The 16,696-nt window shown below is 42.7% G+C and overlaps 2 protein-coding genes across 3 annotated transcripts in view; one reads left to right on the forward strand and one right to left on the reverse strand.

Annotated features, from left to right (window-relative positions):
* Window positions 1–9,148, forward strand: part of ncoa3 (nuclear receptor coactivator 3) — a 38,124-nt gene extending 28,976 nt beyond the window's left edge. The window contains exons 10-24 of one of the 2 annotated variants that reach the window (XM_066671094.1): window positions 56–199; window positions 458–605; window positions 940–1,508; window positions 1,746–2,728; window positions 2,888–3,017; window positions 3,119–3,280; window positions 3,483–3,713; window positions 3,924–4,038; window positions 4,230–4,422; window positions 4,518–4,877; window positions 5,238–5,339; window positions 5,565–5,805; window positions 6,266–6,443; window positions 6,555–6,738; window positions 7,592–9,148. In XM_066671094.1, coding sequence (XP_066527191.1) covers window positions 56–199; window positions 458–605; window positions 940–1,508; window positions 1,746–2,728; window positions 2,888–3,017; window positions 3,119–3,280; window positions 3,483–3,713; window positions 3,924–4,038; window positions 4,230–4,422; window positions 4,518–4,877; window positions 5,238–5,339; window positions 5,565–5,805; window positions 6,266–6,443; window positions 6,555–6,738; window positions 7,592–7,603 — 3,752 coding nt within the window. In that variant the 3' untranslated portion in view covers window positions 7,604–9,148. The remainder of the gene's footprint in view (window positions 1–55; window positions 200–457; window positions 606–939; window positions 1,509–1,745; window positions 2,729–2,887; window positions 3,018–3,118; window positions 3,281–3,482; window positions 3,714–3,923; window positions 4,039–4,229; window positions 4,423–4,517; window positions 4,878–5,237; window positions 5,340–5,564; window positions 5,806–6,265; window positions 6,444–6,554; window positions 6,739–7,591) is intronic. The other variant, XM_066671097.1, reaches the window with a different exon arrangement.
* Window positions 9,149–11,946: 2,798 nt separating this feature from the next.
* Window positions 11,947–13,452, reverse strand: id1 (inhibitor of DNA binding 1, HLH protein). Its single transcript, XM_066671649.1, has 2 exons — window positions 13,029–13,452; window positions 11,947–12,504 (listed from the first exon to the last, which is right to left on the reverse strand). Exons 1-2 carry the CDS (start codon window positions 13,383–13,385, stop codon window positions 12,472–12,474), a joined length of 390 nt encoding a protein of 129 aa, XP_066527746.1. The 5' UTR covers window positions 13,386–13,452; the 3' UTR covers window positions 11,947–12,471.
* Window positions 13,453–16,696: the final 3,244 nt, after the last annotated feature.

Raw genomic sequence — 16,696 nt, forward strand, 5'->3', positions numbered from 1 at the left:
TGTGTCAAATGTTAACTGATTTGTTGCTTTATTTCCAAATGTGTATGTAACACAGGGAGGCTTATTGAGATCGAGCATCAGAATACATTACACACCACGATGCGTCCGGGCTGGGAGGATCTAGTGCGCAGATGCATGCAGATGTTCCTCAACCGCAGTGAAGGCCAACCCTGGTCTTTTAAGAAACACTATCAGGATGGTATGTGTGGTGGCAGGTGTTAAGTGCGCCATCCATTTTTTCTTCTAGTTTTTTAATGAGTTGTAGTGAAATTAGAAGAACACGCTGGATGTATAACTTGTAATGTTTTTCCATTCAGTCTATGAGTATGCCTTTAGAGTAGGGAATACAAATATTCAAATGAGAGCATGGTATGCCAAGAATTGACTTGGGGGGGCCTTTAACATAAGTGCTTCTCTCTCTTTCTCTCTCACTCTCTCTCTCTCTCTCCCTCTCCAGCTTACCTAAATGGTCGAGCAGAGACTCCGCTGTACCACTTTTCCCTTTCAGATGGAACGCCAGTAACAGCACAGACACGCAGTGAACTCTGTCGAAATCCCAACAACAACGAGCCTCTCAGCTTCCTCTCCACTCACCTACTACAGAGGTTTGGCATCTTTGCTTATATTTCCCCTTTGCCAAAAATATTAGTATCCCTTGTTTTTTTTTCACTTAATTAACTTGTAATATATTGGGAATAAAATAATATACTTCTAATATACTTTGCCTAATTCACTCTTGCTTATATTCTCATGCATATCTTTTTTATAACAGATATTAGTCGCATTAGTATTCTTCTTAATTTACTTGTTTAGTAATGTACACTTTCTATGTATGCACTTATAAGCAATATGTAGAGCTGTTTTCATTTCTTTTCTTATTTAGAGATCATCATACACACCACTTTCTCTCACTTTGGACATGTCTTTCTGTTTCCTTAGGGAGCAGAACAGCTACAGGCCAAACCAGGGAGGTGTAATGCGGGCCCAGGGCATAGGAGGTGCCAAGCATACTTCCCAAATGAACATAGCTCCTGGTGGGCAGATGGGCATGGGCAATGCCAGGGGTTACGGCATGAGTGAACCAGGGCATATGGGGCCCAGAGGAGGCCCCATGTATGGCCCCGGCAACAGGATGAATCAGATGAACTCAATGCACCCAATGAATCAAATGAACCAGATGAACCAGATGAACTGCATGAACCAGATGGGTGCAATGAATCAGATGAACCATATTAATCCAATGAATCCCATGAACCAGATGAATTCTATGAACCAGATGAATCAAATGAACCAAATGGGGTCTATGAATCAGATGAACCATATGAATCAGATGGAACATCCGGGAATGAATCAGCACCAGCAGCACTTCCACAGTAGTGGCTATGGCTTGGGCATGACCAGTCCATCCCATAGCAGCCCAGGGATGAATCCCCCTCAGCAGAATATTATGGCATCTCCACGGATACGAGGAAGCCCCAAGATGGGAGCCAGTCCCTTTTCTCCAGGAGGTACATTTGTACATTTAATACATAAACCAATCAGCCATAACCTTATTACCACCTCATTGTTCCTAACTCACTGTTTATTCTCTCAGCCCCACGGACCATACAGGAGCACTTTATAGTTTTCTGATTACAGACTGTAGTCCATCTGTTGCTCTGCATTAGCTTAGCTGACTATGAGCTATGTTTGTTTGAGACATGTCTGTAGATTGTATAAATTTTATTTATTTGTTTGATTGACAGGTATGCATTCTCCTATGGGTCCTGTGACCATGGGTGGCAATAGTGGGTCCTCAGGTCCAGCAAGTGGCAGCACATTCTCAAGCAGCTCGCTTAACGCCCTGCAGGCCATTAGTGAAGGGGTGGGCTCCTCCCTCTCGTCTGCTCTCACCTCCCCTCCTCACAAATCTGACAGTTCCCCCAGCATCAACTCCACTCAGTCCAGTCAGCCAAACCAGTCTGTGGCAAGTAAAGGTGCTAGTGCTGGTGATATGAAAAGTCCCGGTGGTGCTCACAGCACAGGAGCTGACCAGCAACAGACTACTCCATCTGAGACCTCAATGGATAAGCCTGATAGCCAGTCTAATAAAGATGGTGGCCCCGGGGCAGAGGGGAATCGCCGGGGTCCGGATGGTAAGGGCCATAAAAAACTACTCCAGCTGCTTACATCCCCAGCAGAAGAGCTGACCCTGGCAGCAGGTAACGGACCTCCTCCTGGCCGTGCCTCCACACCCATGGGGTTGGAATCAAAGGAATCTGGAGGCTGTATGACCAGCCCTTCTTCCACAGGTGTATCTTCTTCATCATCAGCTTCATCATCAGGACAGCAAGTTTCTGGGTGTGTGTCCTCCACAGGCTGCATAGGAGGGCACTCGTTTCAGGAGAAGCACAAAATCCTCCACAAGCTGCTGCAGAACGGCAACACCCCAGATGAAGTGGCCCGCATCACAGCTGAGGCCACTGGGAAGGTCACTCTTGGGTCCGATCATTCAGGCACAGAGGGTTCTGGGCCAGAAATCAAGCAGGAGCAGCACAGTCCCAAAAAAACACACGCACTGCTCCACTACCTCCTGAACAAGGACGACTCCAAGGACAACACTGGGGAGTGCAAATCAGGATTAGACAAGCTGGAGTGTCGTGGAATGGGAACAGGGCCAGGGTCAGGTGTTACAGCCTCTAACTCCAGCGGTCAGGATGCCAAAATCAAGACGGAGCCAGCTGATGAGGTGTGTTGGTATTGGAGTTCAAGTGACTTTTTGTCATTGGTTGCTGCTAAAAGCTTGTACTGCATGGAAATAAATGTCAGCAAAGTTTAGACCTGATTCTGACATACTAATTAGCCTTTCTGTTAACATAACTGTATGTCATGTTTCTCTTCTCTCCAGATGGAGAGCCTTGAGAGCATTCTAGGAGGCATAAGGAAACCTGGTCCTGGAATGTTTGCAGATTCTAGACCTGGAAGTGGAGTCGATGGAGATGGCAAGAAAGGGAATGGACCCAGCCACACTGTACACGGTAAGCCCTGAGTCACACTGTACAGTAACTGTGGGAACACAAGCTAAAAATGATCAAATAAGGCAAATTCTTTTATTTTAATGAAGACTTTCTTGGTGTAGATCATCGAGAGGGTGGAGGAATAGGACCTGGACCTCGGGTACCCTTCCAGAGAGCAGTGTCTGTGGATAATAAACCTCTCAGTGGGGCCGGAGTGACTGGCAGGAGGAGTGCCCCTTCATCTCTTATCAAACAGGAGAGCTTGGACAGCCACATGAACATGGGTAAGGAGCAATATTAATTTGTCTGGTTAAAGTGGCACCATTGACTCCATATCTTAAATTTAATGATCTGCCCATTTTATAAACTCCAAACAGCACAAACTAAAAGCAAAATGCAGCAGTCTATAGATTCTGTACCACTTAGAATCCTTCTTTAAGCCTTGTTTATTCCACTATCATTAATCTTTTTTTATCTTGTCCACAGGCGGTCCCAACAGACAAGTGGGTATGAACCAGATGCCCCCCATGATGATGTCAGGTGATTGGAGGATGCAGGGCCCCAGTGGCAGTCCAGGGGGCGCTAATGGTCACCCAGGCATGGGCTGTCCAGGGGTGGATTCAAATCCTAAGGGGATGATGGGAGGCCAGATGATCAACAGATCCAACAGTGTACCTGCTCCCAGATCAATGCTGCAGCAGCAGCTAATGGACATTGGTATGTTGTAATGCTGGTACTACTTCATGGAGCGATGCACATGTCCATTGCATGTAGACATATAATGATTTGTAGGCATACAGATATTGTTGCCATGGCAATATAATTAAAACTCTGAGAATGTTGGATGAATTACTAAGTGAATGAACTAAAAAGAGTTGCGTAACAAGATAATTAAGCAGATGTTATTGAACGTCTCACACTGTGCAGGTCCAAATGACATGGGAATGAGTGTGAATGCATTCAGAGGGCATCCACATCCCCCTCAGTCTCCTTCATGGCCTGAGTGTGGCATGGGCATAGAGGGTGGCCACAACACCAGCAGGTAGGAGTAAACAGAACAACTTCATTGATCCTTTTTAGTACGTTTCCTAATAGTTAAATAGCTCTACTCTACTCTAATAATGGCCTTTTTAATGTAATTGAAGAGGAATCTTCTTTACTGTGACTTCATTTATTTATTTTGTATTTTCTCTCTTTTTTTTTTTTACTGTCCTGTACTCTCCTGTCACTTAGCCATTGCTTTCTTGTGCGCAGCATGCCATTTAGCAACCCACTGGATGATCTCCTGGTTCCACCAGCAACCAGTGAAGGGCAGAGTGATGAACGAGCTCTATTAGATCAGCTGGACTCACTCCTCAACAACACCGATGTCATCGCCCTGGAGGAAATTGACCGGGCACTTGGGATTCCAGACCTTGTCAGCCAGGTTGGTGGAGTAGTGCATTTTTCAGTCCTTCATAGTGGTATATGACCAGTAGCAGCTTGCAATAATGGAAAAATACATCTTTTTTTTTTTTTCAGGGCCACAGTTCAGACCAACCCCCAACACCCACAGACACTTTCCCTGGCTCTGGTCCTGGCCCTGGCCCAGACTCCATGGGTATGGAGCCAAAAGCCATGTATGGGGCAGGTTACCCAGGTCCACCTTCCATGGGCATGCAGGGAGGCTATGGGCCTGGACATGGGCCTGGACCTAGCCCTGGTCCTGGTGCTGGACCAGGCCCAATGCAAGGCCAGCCTGGGCCTGGATTTAACCCCATGATGGCCCAGATGGGTGGGATGGGAGGAATGCACAACCGTGCTGCTATGATGCGGCCAAGGATGATAAATGCAACTAAGCCCCTCAGACTGCAGCTTCAGGCAAGGTTACAGGGCCAGCAGGTGAGACCCGGGGTTGTGTATCTATTGTAGCGTTACTGTCTGGGTTGTCTTTTACGTGTAGAAAAACCTTGTTTTCTTTGCTACCACTTTTAATTTGTTATTCAAAAGAACTACAGTAATGGTACCGACATGTAGAGGCCTTTAATGAAGGATTTCAGCCCCATTTTTAGTAACATTCCAAGGCGGATGGCTATTATTCCCAAATGTTTAGTGCAATATTTAATAGTAGACATCATGTTCAGAGCAATAATTATTTAACCACACAAACTATGCCATATTAACTTCAGCATAAAGTTGGGTATATAGGGGAATTGGCAGTCTAAGTTGTGTTGAATTATGATGTATACTCTCATTTTGCAGTTTATGAACCAGACTAGGCAGGGAATGCCGATGAAAATGGAGAACGCGCCAGGGGCAAACCCTGGAATCAGGCCTGGCATGCAGCCCAGCATGGGGGGACAGGTACTTCACTTTTCAGTGCTTAAATCACTGATGAAAGCCCAAGACAAACACACTAATCTTGAGTGCCTGCCCACTAATGAAGTGAAAAGCTATTTACATTTGGTGCCAGATCTTTCTGACATGGTGGAATTATAAGCTACATTTTGTTTACATACTGATGGGCTTCAAGTTTTATCCCTTATGCCATGTGGCTTATTGACACTTCATCTCTCCCTTGTTTCTCAGCCTGGATTTCTGAATGCTCAGATGTTGGCTCAGCGGAATCGAGAGTTGATGACTATGCAGATGCGGAGACACAGGGTGATGATGATGATGCAGCAACAGCAGCAGCAACAGCAACAGGCTGCAGCTGGAGGCTTCAGCCCCCCTCCCAATGTCACAGCCCCCACTGGCATGGAAAACCCAATGGGAGGAGCCTCCATGAACCAGCCAGGCCAGCAGCCGTTTAACTATGGCGGAAATTACGGTGAGTCGATTCTAAAAGCAACACTTTCTCCACAGATCAAATTTATACAATTTATAAGTTTTAAATCAAGTGGCCGTAGGTTTGAATAATATTTTGACTCAAAGACGGCTTTGTGTTTTTAGTCACGCAAGGTGCTTTTATACATAACCATGTGTCATGAGCAAATCTCTGTATTTATATCAGCTGTGTATGTGCATGTATTTAAATAAAATACTGAACAAATCTTTGATTTTTTTTTTTAATGTTGTTCAGTGTTGAATTTGCTGTAAAAAGATCAGCCTGATTTTTTCAAAACACAATGAGGAATGTTATCTTTTGTTGCTTAAATAGATGCATTAAGTAGTTAGTAATGGATTTCCTTTAAGTAATGACCCCAACACTGACCACAATCACTTACACTTTAACATTATATTGTTAGATTAAGGCATATATTAAAGACCATTTAAATGTGTAACTGCAGGAATGGGCCAACAAGGGGATCCCCCCTTTGTGGGCACTGGCACCAGCCCTCCTAACATGATGCCTGGCCGTATGGGAGGCCCTCAGAATCCCATGATTCAGCAGCATCCTCAGAGCGGCCCAATGTACCAGTCAGCAGAGATGAAGGGCTGGGGCCAGGGAGGGATACCTATGAACAAGTGAGTGACCTATAATAGAGTAAACGAGTTATATATTTTAAACTCAAACCTATCCCTTCCTGTGTTTTATTAATTTATTACTATTGTTTTTATTTTCTCCACCCGCTCCAGTTCATACCCTCAGCAGCAGCAGCAGCAGTTCCCCCAGCAGGGGGCGCCATCGCAGTACGGAGGTATGATGATGAATGGGGCCATGCAGGGAGGAGTGAATGGGCCAGGACAGATGCCTCCAATGCAAGGACAAATGGGCATGAACGCCATGGGCATGGGTCGTATGCCAGTGGGTCCTGAACAGGTACATAATGTTAATGATTCGTACCATTTTTAATAATGTTATAACCCTATTTGTATTTGAATGGTCAATGTAAAAATGGCCTAATGAAGAGTCCAGCAGGGCCTTTGGTTTCTGACAGGGTTCTTGATTTATTAGAGTAGAATACCTTTACTGTCATCAACAGAGGAAAATGATCTTGCTGCCATACTGAAACGCTACATCATACACACTCTTTCAGACCCATACTGTCGTGTATCTTTTAGAGATGAAATTGTAAGCAGTGGTAATGAATGTCTTGGTGATGCCTCAGGTCATCCACAGTTGTTAGAGTTCCATTTTTTTCAACATTATTTGTATTTTGAACAGCTGAAATAAACGAATGCTGGGCTCTGAACTTTGCACAGTACTGATCTCCCAGTAAACATTTATCTGTTGATTCGACGTTGAAATAACGTAATGACTGCCGTCTAATCAACGTTCTCTTAAGGTTGAAAATGAAAGTTGAAAAGACGTCCAAACACAGACATTGAAAAGACGACTATTAGACGTATTTTGGACGTCTACTGACGTTATCGATTGGTCACCACTTAACTACCTTATTAAGATGGATTTTAGACGTCCATTGACGTTTAAAATATGTCCTTGACGGACAGACTACTTTTAGACCTATTTTGAATGTCCAGGGATGTTCCTTGTTTACTGGGTAAGAACGTAAAGAACGGAAAGAAACACCAGACAATCAGTAATGAAATCCTTTGTAAACAGGGATAAACATAAGGGTCAGAGTTGAAATATTGATTCTCCTATAACTATTGCTGATTTATTTATTTTTTATTTTATTGATTTATTTGTTCCTCTCTTGTGTCTTTTGTAGAAGTACTTGTAGCAGAATGCCCCCTCAGTGAGAGATAAAAGGAGAACTCGTCAGACTCATCAGAGCAACAGCTGAGAGTGGACATTCAGCACTGCGGAGCTTCTACTGCAAATGGGCGAGAGACCTTTTGGAATGATGAGCTGGGGCATAGAGATAAAGAGAGACTGAAATGGACTCCTTCCCAGCTCAGTCTATGAAATGCTCTGTGTGTGTGTGTGTGTGTGTGTGTGTGTGTGTGGAGAGTATGAGAGTAAGGGGATGTCTGTTTGCAGCTGTGTCCTTTCTCTCGAGTGTATGTTGCTGTAGATGTAGTACTTGACGTAACCGCCAGTCCACTTCTCTCGCTGTGGAACTGCAGGTGGGTTATGGTACAGCAGCTGAATGGGTGGGGATGCACTTTATCGCTAATAAGGAAAAGGATGTTTGCAATATTTCCTGCTCATTCTAGCCTTATCGAAAGACTCAATATGTTTTGCATCAGCTTTCTATCTTTCTTTTTTTTTTCTGACTCTTTCTAGTAGAATCTTCGCTTTCAGGACAGGCCTAATTCTGTTTAACACTTTAAGCAGATTCAAGCAATAAATATTTTCACTATGCCATATGTGCTAACGGGTGCATAAATCAGACAAAAGAAAAAAAAAAGCAAAAGGTACTGCAGTATTAAATGGGCTTTTTTGTTTTATATGTGAATAAGAATGGACTTGTACATGCTGTGTGCTCCAAATGTATAGTACATGCTCTTATTATATACTGTACATTACTTTTTGCACAGATTTTGGACCGTGTTGGGCCCATCCTATTATTTTAGGTCAATACTTGCTTTGGGTTTAATTCTATTTTACCTTTTGTCAAAGGGAGAACATTTTATGAACATGGAGGAGACTCTGGGTAGAGGATAAAGTCGATATATTCTGAATCTTTCTCTGCAAGCTACCTGTTACTGTCTTTTTACGCTTTCACAATTCAGCTGCATTTTACTGCTCTCCTCATAAATCTACCTTTAAGAAACTTGCACAATCCAAAGATATATTTCGTTGTTTTTGCTTGGGTTCTTGACTTTGACAATAGTTGTTTGTTGTGCAAATTGCACAAGAGTGCAAGGTACAAATCATATCAACTGTTTATGATTTTGTACTACATGCTGTACACAGAACCAAGTGTAACTCTTTAATTCCAAGGCCAGTTGATACAGCAGTGTTTATGCTTTTGGAGACTTTTCTTTTTGAGAAATAATCAGATGAACTACCACAGACAACATATCAAGTCTTTTTTTTCTCAGATTGTTCTTACACTCTTCAGTCAGGAAGACGTTTTTTTTTCATGTTTTTATTTTTGATAGTCTAGATTCTGTTGGATGATGATGAAATATATTTTGAAATGAGAATCCAGCTAAGGTCTTTTGGTTTTATTTTGGGTCATGGGAAGTGGGCTGATTAACTTATGTTAATTATGTAGAGGAAGGGGCAAAATAAACTGACGTTTTACAGGATGTAAATTACAATACATTTTATTCTTTTCCTTGATGTTGATATTGTTGTAAATAAAATTTATATTTAAACATGACCAAATGACTTCTGCATTTAATGAGTGTGATCTGATATTCCAATCCCTAAATTAATCTTAATTCACCACATTATTTATTTATTTTTCAGACGTGCTAGATTACCTGGCATGGATTGTTACATTTTATTTGGAGATAAAACTTGGGGAAAAAAAGACCATCTAGTGTCCGCAAGGGGGCGTCAAAAGCTCTGTTAAGGCTGTGCTCGATATTCTACCATCCTGTATCTCAAATGGGCTCTACTCCCTTTATAGTGCACTATAAATGTCAACACACTATGGCTTCAAGGCCTAAAAAGTGCGCTTAAATCATCTAAATGTGGTGGTTCCAGCTAGTGGTTGAATATAAATGCTGATTACAGGGCGTTTCATATACACACTAAATAAAACTGGTCATCCCCAGTGATAAGTTGTGTGCAGTGTTGGTCATCTCTGGTAAAATTGTCTTGCTAAGTTAGCTAAGGGTACACGTATCTATCTTATGTCTGCTTCCTGATTCTGTTCCTGCTAAGTGTCTGCTTTTACTTCATTGGGTATTTTACATTTATATTTTTATGTTTTAAATTTTGTATCCACTGTTAAATTCAGCGCCGGGAATGCAGTCAATCGTGAATTAAACTGTGACCGGAAGTTGATTTCTGTATGTGCCGCTAGCCATTTTTTAGCCTACTTTGTGGCACCAAAAGCTGTTTATCAAAATCGTATGTTATATGTGTGTGATAGGCACCTGAAAACAGACAAAGATAACAAAATTGCTTTAGATTGACAGGATTCATATTCCTATGGGTTTTATTTTTTTAAGTGAATAAAAATATTTCATGACAAGCAGATTTCTTTTAAGACAAAGTAATTTTACCAAATATATCGACACGGACTAAGGCTATTGTCCCTCGCTCCACCGCCCAGTGTTTATTATCAGTAGACACTGGGTCTTCACAGGCTATTTCAATATTTACCGCGGTCCTAAGGTCTTTTTCAGTAGTGCTTTGCCCCTTGGAGCCAGCGGGAGAATAGGGAGAGTTCTGGTTTGGCTTGTGTTTTGCTACTAAAGTGTTTTTCTTTCTTCGTGTTATTGTGATTATATTGTGAAAAGCCGTTGGGTTTGGTGTGTGAGGGCCTGCGCGGAGGGAGGAGAGCTGTTTTCTGGCGCTCTTCCCTGCCCATCTGCGGCCTGGGCTTGCGGATTACTGTTTGTTAATGTTTCAATCAGCTGTGTGCTGAGGAATGTGGAGCGATTTAACCTGAACTTCCCCAGGTGCGCAGCGGCGCCGCTCTGTCTGCACACTCCCCCTCCTTCTGCCCCCTCTCTCTCCTCCCCCACTCCCTCCCTCCCTCCATTACCCTCCTCTGCCCTCCCTCCCCCGCTCCAGCCTCTCAGCGCCTCACTGTTCCCACCCGTATTCCGACATACTCGTCTTCTACACGACACTGACGAAAGCTAATGCTAATAATAATGGTGTAGTGATAGGAATGGCTTCAGTTTTGTATCTTTTAAGTCTGATAGCACCTTCTAAAATGAGTATTGACCTCTAATGACATTAATAAGGCGAGCAAGCAGAAGCCCACCTATATTTAATGAGTAGGCCGCACTATTATTAGAACTGCTGCTAACACTTACAGTACAATGATTATTACTCAGATTAATAGCTAGCTATTGGAACATACAGCACTCTTCATATAGACTTCATAGTATTACAACTACTGAAAATAATAATAATAAATAATAGCTTCTATAATTACTATCATTTTCAGTAATCATTGCTAACACTCTTATCTCCTGCTGCTACTATAGAATTAAAAGATATACAGACTGCTATATTACTGTTATCCATGCAGCTACTTTTACTATTATAACTACTGCCACTACAACACCTTCTGTCATTATTATCTAATATTCTAATATTATAATTCATTTTAATATCATTAATACACTGTTTAGCATTGATTTAGCGTTCAGACATTTCAAAAAGTAATTTTTATAACTGGTCCTATCAGCCTTAGTCAAAGACTGAATACAAATGGATCCTAAAAAGTCAAAAACAGAAATATCTGAAAGGAAAGGGAATGAAGAAGCTCATAAATGGCACAGAATCATAAAAAGCATAATTAGGACAATAATTAGAGCTGAAAAAGAAAAGATGTTTGGAGGTGCCTGGTAAAGATGTCATGCAATTAGTGTCCATACTCATGGGGCTTGTAGGAATACGGGTGGGATTAGGATCACTTGGCATAAAGCAGTTGCACAAATACACACCCCTGATCCCACATTGTGAGGCCCTGCAGCAGCAGAGCGCATCACACCACAGGGAAATAGGAGAAAAACACACACACACACTGCACCAGGGAGAGCAAATAAATCTCAAAACTGTTTTCTTTACTCAGGACAACTTTAACCCTTCCTAAATTATACATACACACACTTTACAAAATCCTGCTTTCATTGTAAAAATGTGATCTAAAGATCATGGGTTTACTTTTCAGTTTAAACCCATTTATTAATATACTTGTGTAAAGATGCAGTGTATAGTAGTAGTTTGCTACATACAGCATTCTATCTGACAGGTTTATTACTGTACAGGCGTAAAAGGGGTTGATTTGAGGAAGGAAAATAACAGCTAGGTCATTAAAGCTGCTCAGATTAAAGGCAAAGCCTACCGAAGTAGTGAAAAGCATGGGTGAAAATATTTAAGCTGAAGAGTCTGCCTGACGGCCTTTTTAAATTACCTTAAAGTGAAAGCACACCCAGCTCACGTTTTCAAAAATCATTTGACCCAAAAAGAGCAGAGAGACATGAGTAAACTTCAATTTGTTTTTAATTAAAAAAAACCCCACCAAATAGGTACATTGTAGAAAACACAATAAAGACGTCGAATATCATGTCATTGTAATATACAATACATTCATTTTGCTCAGCAATCTGAGAAATCAAAGCTTTATAACAATATAAAACTTTCTAAAAATGTATGCCAATATAAACCAAGAAACTCCAACCTTAAAACACATAAGCAATATTAGGCGGGTGGCAATGTAAAATTTGCCATGGATTCCACAGCAAACCCACCCGACCATGACGCTGCATCCCCAAACCAAAAGACACACAGATGGAGAATGACAGTTCAGTTTGGTCACGGAATGAATGAACAAATGAATGTCCTCGCAGTGGGTGAACCACAACATTGAAGTCACTTCCACACCAGGAGTCAGGGGTGAACCTCCCGAAGAGCTCCAGGCCTCGGCAGGAGGAGAAACGCACTGCTGGTGACTTTCTGACCACTTTCTGGGATGGTGTTTCCTCTCATTCCTCTGATGGTCTGGGTGATCTAGCGGCACATGATTCTGTCATCTGAGCTGTTCTGTGAATCAAGAGAATGAGAAATTTAGACACTTGGCATAATGATAAACCAGTTATAATATTATTGATAAGCTCCATCTAGTGACAGATACATGCTCATACCTTCAGACACGTTTGAGAATCTTTGATTATATGAACAAACAAGGGCAGGTACGTTTAAAAACACTCATGTTGTGCCTCAGGTGAAGAGTACAATGGTAAATTTGGCTAAGATCTGTAAGCAAAACTATAATATATTGAAAGACTTATTCATTTCCTTTGAAAGAAGACCACAAACGTATGGTCAAAAGTTTGGTAAACCTGTGGGTCTTCTGTGGTGCGACACAACGACAAAATGTCGGTTGTATTAGTTTTGAGGCACTCATTACCATACAAAGTGCTCGTCTGTGGTCAAACGTGTCTGAAAGTAACCCAGGGTGTTCACTAGTTCCTTCCTGGGTTCTGGTAACAGCTGCTTCAGCTCAGGTTTAACTGCCGCACCATTTAAGGTGGCACGGAAGAGTCCCAAGGGATGTGGCTATTTACCTCGACAGAGATGCTGGAGATTTCGGCGTTGAGCGTGGAGAGAGGGGCTCTGGCGGGCGCCGAAGCCTGACTCTTTCTCCCCGGCTCGTCCAGCTCCACCTGCAGGTCCCAGATGTAATCGATGACGTGCTGCAGGATCTCCACTTTGCTGTGCTTCTTGTTGGCGGGCAGCGTGGGCACCAGCTCCTTCAGTTTGCTGTAGCAGCTGTTCATGTCGTGCAGGAAGGCGCTCATATGCTCGTCCAGCAGCGGCAGCTTGCACTTGTTGATGGAGAGACTCTGCTCGGAGAGACAGCGCACCACGTCCTCGCCGCCGGTCTTACTCTTCAGCGCACAGCTAGTCCCGACAACCTTCATTTTCTTCTGGTTCTGTACAGACTCGCTGAGTTTAACTCCTTTAGCTTGATTCTGGTAATGACAGATCCGTCACATGCTTCAACTGGACGCCCCTCCGGCTTTATATAGGCAAGGCTTTGAGGTGGGCGGGGCGTCAACGGTCCTGCGAACCAATCCGTACCCAGTGCTACTGCTCTGCTCTTCTGTTTAAGCCAATGAGAACAAGGCTGCAGTTATCGAGTTTACAATCTGTTTTTTCTTCACTTTTTTAAAGGGGGAAGAGGATGGTGTTACAAATGGAAACAAATGTGTGCGTTTTATACGGATGATTGGTGGAAATCCAGCTGTCTGAGGGCCTCTGCAGGTGGGCAGAAGAGAGAGAGAGAGAGAGAGAGAGCAACGAAGGCTCGTTTTACGACCCAAAGATCAACACTCATCACTTTCACATGAAAGCATCCTCCTTACATACGTGGTCAAGTCCAAGAAACAACACATGGGAAACAGTCTGTGTCTCTAATTGCACCCCCCCCTCTTTAAGTGTACTACATATGTGTAACTGCCCAGTAAACAAGGAACGTCAGTGGACGTCCAAAATGCGTTTTATACAAGTAATTTATTTCGGGACCAATTATTAACGTCAATGGACGTCCAAAATACGTCTAATAGTCGTCTTTTGAGTGTCTGTGTTTGGACGTCTTTTCAACTTTCATTTTCAACCTTAAGAGAACGTTGATTAGACGGCAGCCATTACGTTATTTCAACGTCGAATCAACGGCTAAACGTTTACTGGGTGGTTTGTAAAGTGTTAATACTCTAGCTATAGCTCCAATAACCAGTGGAGAGACATTTGGGATTCCTATATCGTTTAATTCTTGGGGGTGATCTTTACACAGCAGTATCAGTCGTGATCAGTATATATACATTATTACAGAACTAAAACCGGTTTGCCTATATATTGAGTTAGTTCATTTTCAATACTCCTCAGTCTGCCAAAAGTCAATAGCAAATAAACCTGTTTCTTACTGTGAAGCTTTGCTCTTTGTATATCTATAGTTACAGTGCTTTCAGTTTTAATCGGATCCATTTGGAATCATTTGAAAAGTTACAGTATTTAAGCGTACAGTCAGGGTTCCGATTGAGCAAATTGTTAAAACATGTTTTTAAGTTCAAAACTCTGCACAAAACCTCTCTTTTTAACTGAAACAAACTCGTGAATTCCTTCACACGCTGTGTGCTCTCTCTCTCGCTCTGTGTGTGTGTGTGTGTGTGTGTGTGTGTGTGTGTGTGTTGTGCTCCTTCTTCCCCCAGATTGTCCAAACAAACCGACGCAGACTGGCAGGCGCCAGCGCTGTGACGTCACCCATTCATCCTGTCAGCCCGGCGCCGCGCGGGCGGTCACCACGGCAACCAGCGACAACACGCGCGCGCTCCCGCGATCACCTGCAGCATTCACCGAGTGAGAGAGAGAGAGAGAGAGAGAGACAGTGAGAGAGAGAGATAGAGAGAAATAGAAGCACGCGCATTAGAAGCGAATTCCTGAACAGTTTTTTTTTTCTTTTTAAATCAGGAATGATCATTTTGCTATGGAGTTTTACAATAATATATAGTTTTTCCCCCAGACAGATTAATTAGCATGTAGCAGCCACAATGCTACATCTCAGTATTTATTGGATTATATCTGAGGTGCAATGTCTTCTGAATTTTTGATACCAGTTACAGAAGGACTGAAGGAATATTTTTTTTGCATATTATGCAAATGAGCAAATATCTAAGCAGGAGGAGCTTAATAGTCCAAATTTTGAATTTACCTAAAATTGTCCAGGATGAAAATAATTTTTTTTTTCAAAAATTTTTAATTTTTGTCTGTAAAATTTTTGCTTAGGTGTTCCAGAGTAAAACCTGTTTTGCTAATCTATAGTGCCCTGCAGCACTGGAGGATGGATGGTGTGACCCCCTCAGAGGAAAACACCCGGCCTCTTCCATTTCAGTTTCACCCCTGGAGTTCAGCTGGATATTCAGAAAGACTACAGCCTCACTGATCTCTTCCAGCTGTTCTTTAATAGAGGTGATCTGAACCCTGTGCAGTAACATCAACAATTATTCATCAGTTATGTTTTGTCTCTCAAGGTAGTCACTTATTTTGGACTGGAGACACATTCAGCTGGCCAGGACCTGTTGCTTCTGTGATGGCTGAGTGCAGATATGAAGCTATTAGTCCATACCTGCACATGAGTGACCCAGTGGCACATGATATAAATGATTAGCTCTGAGCTCAGCCTGAGTCTACTGGTCTTTTCTACTTCAGGCCACTCCAGTAACAGGTCTTGGCTGTCTGCAGGGTCTATTATAATACACCAGAGCCTCTATATACATGAGCACATGGTGGTCACCACAGCCAGGATCCGAATGAAATGACACATGAAGTACAAGCCTTACAATTTGGGGTACAGGCACTTTATCCTCTGCATTTCTTGCAGATACACAGAAGGATGTACAAAACGAGTTGTGATGATACTGTGGTGGTGAACAGGTTGATGGCACTGACAAGACAGCAGAGACCTCTGCCTACACTCTGACCCTTGTCTGAAAGCTGAACAAGGACAAAGGAAATGTGTGCACTGCAAGATGAAAACAATGCTCACGTGCAGATTTTTCAAGTTACACCCTGCATAGTTGTGGACGGTATGTGGTTCACGGAGTGGCATGACCTGAAGAGCTGCAGGCGCCCAGATGTATCTGCATATTTATAAAAAGTTAGCTTTATTCAGTTTTGCCTCCTAAAATTGTTCTAGATAACGGGGCAATGATTATCTAGAACTGCTGACTTTCAGATGAGTTGCTTAGCTTGCATTCCTTCACACAAGCTACACATTTCTGAGTTAGTTTTGCACATTTCCACACATTAGTGCACATAGTTTTTACCTGTGTTAATGTGAACATTTTACACTGCAGCCGTGTTAGATCTCAGGAGTTCCACCAACAGAGGATACCAACTGATATGGTGTTTTAATTTGGACAGTTTACTGCACAGTTGGTGTGTATTTGTAGAATCTGAAATGCTAGGAATATAATAAATAAACGTTCCGTCCACATTTTATTTTATGTGTTAAACTGTAACTGCATTTGAATGTGCAAGAGGTGTGTGTCATCTGCGGACACTGTCTGCATTGCTGTGGACTGGAATGGAGCACTTTGAAAGGTTAAAGCTGCAGAATGGCTTGCAGCTGAGGAGGAGGGAGGAGGGGCTGGATGAGGGTGGGGGCAGAGAGGGGGGGTGTTACAGGACAATGGGCTCGCAGTGCCCGGGACTGTGAGAGAGAATCTCGGCTGGA

The sequence above is a fragment of the Hoplias malabaricus genome, chromosome 5 (assembly GCF_029633855.1).
Source record: "Hoplias malabaricus isolate fHopMal1 chromosome 5, fHopMal1.hap1, whole genome shotgun sequence".
Taxonomy (NCBI): Eukaryota; Metazoa; Chordata; class Actinopteri; order Characiformes; family Erythrinidae; genus Hoplias; species Hoplias malabaricus.

Excerpts from the sequence above, each read along its gene's own strand:
- id1 (XM_066671649.1), bottom strand. The coding sequence starts at position 13,385 with ATGAAGGTTGTCGGGACTAGCTGTGCGCTGAAGAGTAAGACCGGCGGC. Across the intron at positions 12,505-13,028 it reads TCTCCAGCATCTCTGTCGAG|AACAGCTCAGATGACAGAAT; the intron begins GTAAATAGCCAC and ends CTTGATTCACAG.